We start from the raw sequence: 4879 nt of genomic DNA on the forward strand, positions 1-4879 counted from the left end.
CACTAACTTAATTAAGCATGAGGAGTTTATCAAGCTAATCCATTAAATATTCTCTCTGTTATTTATAGACCCAACAGAAAAATATATAGAAAAAGTTTTCTTTCAACAAAAGTTATTTTCTCATTGTAATTTATAACAATTTTAAAAAATATAAAGTTTTAATAAAATCCATTGGCTAAAACTTCAGAAGTATTAATAAAATTTTTAATATTCAGATAATGAATTGATTTTTTAAATAAATTAAAATATTTTCTTTTTTTTTAAAACGGAAAATGTTTTTTATTGAAAATTTTTATAAATGTCTAAATATTAAACAATGCAATAAATATTCCTTTGAAATAAAAATATTATCCATTCAATAAATACTATTCCAACGTCAAAAATATATATATTTTTCAAATATTTATATTGAAAAAAATAAATGCTTAATTATTTTCATGAAGTATCAAAGATAAAAGCAATGTTGACTTGCAATTTTTTTTTTAAATAAAAAGTGTTAATAATTTAATGTATAAAAGATTTGGTGGATAATAAAATTTTGAAAATCTAGAAAATCATTCGCTGCTTTAAAAAATAATAATTTATTTTAAAAATAATTTAATTTTTCTGTAATTAGAAAAATATTTTTCTTTCATAACCAAATATTTTCCGTAAAAACCATGAAATCCAAGTGTATCTTTTTCTTTAATTCTAAACTATCAATTCTCAGCTATGCTGTGTGTTAAATTATAAAATTTGTCTGGAACTGATTTAATTTATTAATTAAACTGCAATTTAACCATGAAATTTTTTTATTTTGTATTTTTTATTTTTGTTTGAGAAAACCGCAGATATTGTTTTTGTGTTAAATTAAGTTGTAATGCTAAATATACTATTCAAATTGACCTTTTTGTCCAAAACAAAAATGGTGGATTGCTTAAGATTGAGGGCTGTAGGACTCTCATTGTATTTATGTGATTGTACCTGTATATACGTATTCATATTTGAAAAAATTCAGTAATATATACGTCCAAAATTTCAACTATACGCTTGAATATATTAAAAAAAAATCAACTCGATAACCGTGATCGCGGCCGATGAGACGAGGACGACGATGTAGTAGAAGATGACGGTGAACGCCACGTTTCACTTGTCCCAAAGAACAAATCCGGCAAGTAATTCTCTATATCTTCAGGGGCATATCTGACAAATAGTCTTAGGTTCCTGCGTCCGTCTGCTGCTTCCATATGTTTATTATAAAACTCGCGATAAACCGGCGTCAACTTTTTTGCTATAGAAACCTTCACCTCGTCTCGGAGTTTCGGGTCCGATATGATGCAAGAACTCTGTTTTCTGTATGCTGCTTCGAAACTGGAATTAAATCGTTTGAATCTTTCCCTGGCTTCCTCCGGCGTGATGGAGGCCGATGGATTCTCTGGCAATGAAGCAAACAATGGAGCCCAAGCTAGCCTCTCGTAGTTCGCTGCAAATTGTCTTACTTTAGCTTCATGCTTTGTGATCCACTCTTCGCCGAGTAAATACTGAAGATTTGACGTCTGAACTTTGGATATTATGTATTGTAGATTGTTGGCTAGGAAGAGATAGGAAAGAGAGACATCTTTGTAATGCTTGGCTTTTCCGTCGAGCTTGCACAGAAGAATAAGAACTAGCCACGCGAACCGAACGGATATTGGCGGTGCCAGAGAATCATCGGAGTCTGGACTGTCGAAGTAGGATTTAGGTAGCGATGACTTCACTGTTGGAGGCCAGTCATAGATAATATCTGAGAGGATACTGCTGTAATCGCTGAGAAGAGTGAGGTAATTAATTGAATGCAATGTTAGAGGATGCACGTCACCGCCTGGAACCGGTGTCTTTGACGAGTCCTTTTGGATGCTGGACTCGAAATCGGAGAGCATTGTAAGAATGGCATCGCTGAACCGAACGAGTGAATTGAGAGCCTGTGATCGGACGATGGAGGTTGAATCAAAAGAGAAGATGGATTCAATCTCCGCCCAGTTTTCAGATATTGCGGTGTACATATCGAGTACACGGAAGATTTTCTCCGCTGGTGATTTCTTGGTTTTGGCAACAAGTTCTGGGAATCCAAACAGAAGAACAGCTCCTTCTTTTGATATTTCACCGAAACATGACTCTCTGATGGAGTCGGAAACAGCGAAGACGTGATCACAGAGGATTCTCTCTCCGGCGAAGAGCGTTCTCATGGAGATCTTAACTGCCTCCAACCAGTTCTTTATTCTCAAATCTAGCGTCGCCAAATCCATCTTATTGACCTGCGATGAACTCATTCGCTCCACACCTAGCCGATAAATGCCTTCGTCAATGATCGATTTTCTTATAACTTTGTAAACATTAACGCATTCTTTGGCATATCCAGAGGCGATCATGCACTCAGCAATGGACCTCAAATCCGCCATGGCTGTAGAGGAAACATGTTCGACTTCAGAGATGGAATCATCTGCAGCGCGAATTTCATCCTCAGCTGAACCGTCATCTTCATAATCGGAGGTGCTGGATATCGCAGAGGCACGGGAAGATCTGGTGGAGACAGATTCAGGATCCAAGTATGCCCGATTGGTGGAAAGAATTTGATAAAACTCCTTTTGCAGTCGCTTCATAGCTATCTGCATAAGATTTTGTGCTCGTACCATTCTACCGTCGGCGGAACCTTCGGAGGCTAACAAATGCATGGCTTTTTGAAGATCATTAACACACTTCAAAAACTGTTTAGCCTCTCGTTTGTTCTCATAAAAAAGAGAGGTGACTCTAGCATAGGTCGAAGTTTCAGGGTTCCATTTCATGATCATGGAGGAGGCAGCTTCTATGATTTGCTCCATCGTAGATTCAGAGAAGCTCCGGCGAGGAGTTGAGAGGGAAGCTCTTGAAGGGGAAGAACGAGGGGAGATAGAAAACGACTGCGTTTTCGGGTGAAAGCAGATGCTCCTCATCCCTTTTCTTGTGAATTGAGAGCAGAGAAAGAGAGATGAGAAATGCGTAGGTCTTTGAGGTTTTTGGAGAGAGCTCTGCTCCTTGGAAGTTGGTAACTTGAAATGGTAGACCATTAACGGCATTTATAGACCGAAAAAAAAAAAATGAAAGCTTGCGATACAATACAAATAAAAATACAAAAACGAGGGGTTGGACCTTGTCTTTGTAAGTCATAACGGCTCAGCCTAAACGGGAAATCAACGCTTACGCGTTCCATGTTTGGAAAAAGAAAAAAAGAAAAGGAAAATTAGAAAATTGATAACCACATCATTGGAAATTGGGTTAAAAATTATTTTTAAAAAATGAATTAATAAAAAAGGCTCAACATTGAGTGTATTTAGATTTTAATTTAATTTTTTTTAATTTTAATTTAACTTTTATATTTTAATGTAATTTTAATTCAGATGTAAATTTTTAAATTTAATAGTTAATATAATAATTTAATAATTTAATTAGCGTGTATATATATATTATTATTATATTTTTTCATATAAATTAATGATCAAATAAATAAAAAAGTTTAATATTTATATTAGTTTATGTTTTAATTTAAATATTTAAAATTTAATTTAATTGATTTAATATTTTGCATAATTTTAATTAATTTTAAAAATTAAAATATAAAAATTTAGATAAAATATTAAATATAATATTTTATTATTTTTAAAAATAAATTTAATTTTATATATAAAAATAATATTAATTCATATATAATTATACTTAAATAATATATTTAATTTAATTTTAAAATTAATAATAATTTAACGATTAAATATGCCTTTAACTGTTTCAATAATAAATATATTTTATTTTATATAAATAATTATAAAAATTTATAATAAATATATTATTTTTAATTATTTTATATATATTAAAATTTTTAAATTTAAATAATATATTTATTATAAAATATTATAATTATTACTGTAAAATAAAATACGATTGAAAACATAAATTACATATTTAATAATTAAATTATTTATTTTTAATTTTAATTTTAAAAATTAATCAAAATTATATTAAACGTAAATATTAAATTAATTTATTTAAAATTTAAATATTTAAATTAAAATATAAAATAATATAAATATTAGACTTTTTAGCCAATTCACTTTAATATATATATATATATATATATATATTTCATTTTCGTAGAAAAAATTAGACTCATTACATCAATATATACGTAGAACGGGTGATGTCCTCTGTTTGTATGAAATTAAAAATATAAAATAATTTATTTAGTTTAATTTAGTCAAATGACTAAAAATATATTATTCATTTTAAAAAATACATATTTGAGTTATCACACCTTAATATTTTAAAAAAAATAATAATTTAAACTATTTTAATTCAATAATTACAAATATATTACTTATTTTGATAGGCTCAAATTTAATTCTCTATATCTTCAATCTTCTATTTAAAAATTTTTATGAAAATTTTTAAATAATTTACATTATAATATTTTTCACGTTTAATAAAACCTACAATTCAGTCTTTACTTATCTAATAATAAATAATTTAATTTTTAAATTTTTATTTTATCACTAAAATAATTCTTCTATTAATTTTATTATTAGTCAACTATTAATTAAAAAATTAAATAATATTAAAACTATAAACATTAAATTATTATAAATTATTAAAATTAAAAAGATTAGCTGTTATAAAAAAATAAATTCAAATAATTAAATTATTATAATTTAATAGGGAATTATAACAAAAAAAATTCCAGAGACTATATTATTTATTATTAAAATTTCTGGTATATAATTAAAATTTTTTTATATCACAAAATAATATTTAATTATGGTAGAGGATTAAAAAACTGTTTTGTTTACGGATAAAAACTTGTATAAATTGATTCGAAATTTGGTGAAGTTGTTTT

General features: G+C 28.1%; 1 protein-coding gene across 1 annotated transcript; it reads right to left on the reverse strand.

The window, feature by feature from the left end:
- Nucleotides 1-913: 913 nt before the first annotated feature.
- Nucleotides 914-3025, reverse strand: LOC110622502 (exocyst complex component EXO70H1). The gene has a single exon (XM_021767013.2). It carries the CDS (start codon nucleotides 2946-2948, stop codon nucleotides 1050-1052), a length of 1899 nt encoding a protein of 632 aa, XP_021622705.1. The 5' UTR covers nucleotides 2949-3025; the 3' UTR covers nucleotides 914-1049.
- Nucleotides 3026-4879: the final 1854 nt, after the last annotated feature.

This window comes from Manihot esculenta, chromosome 9 (genome assembly GCF_001659605.2).
Source record: "Manihot esculenta cultivar AM560-2 chromosome 9, M.esculenta_v8, whole genome shotgun sequence".
Lineage (NCBI taxonomy): Eukaryota > Viridiplantae > Streptophyta > Magnoliopsida > Malpighiales > Euphorbiaceae > Manihot > Manihot esculenta.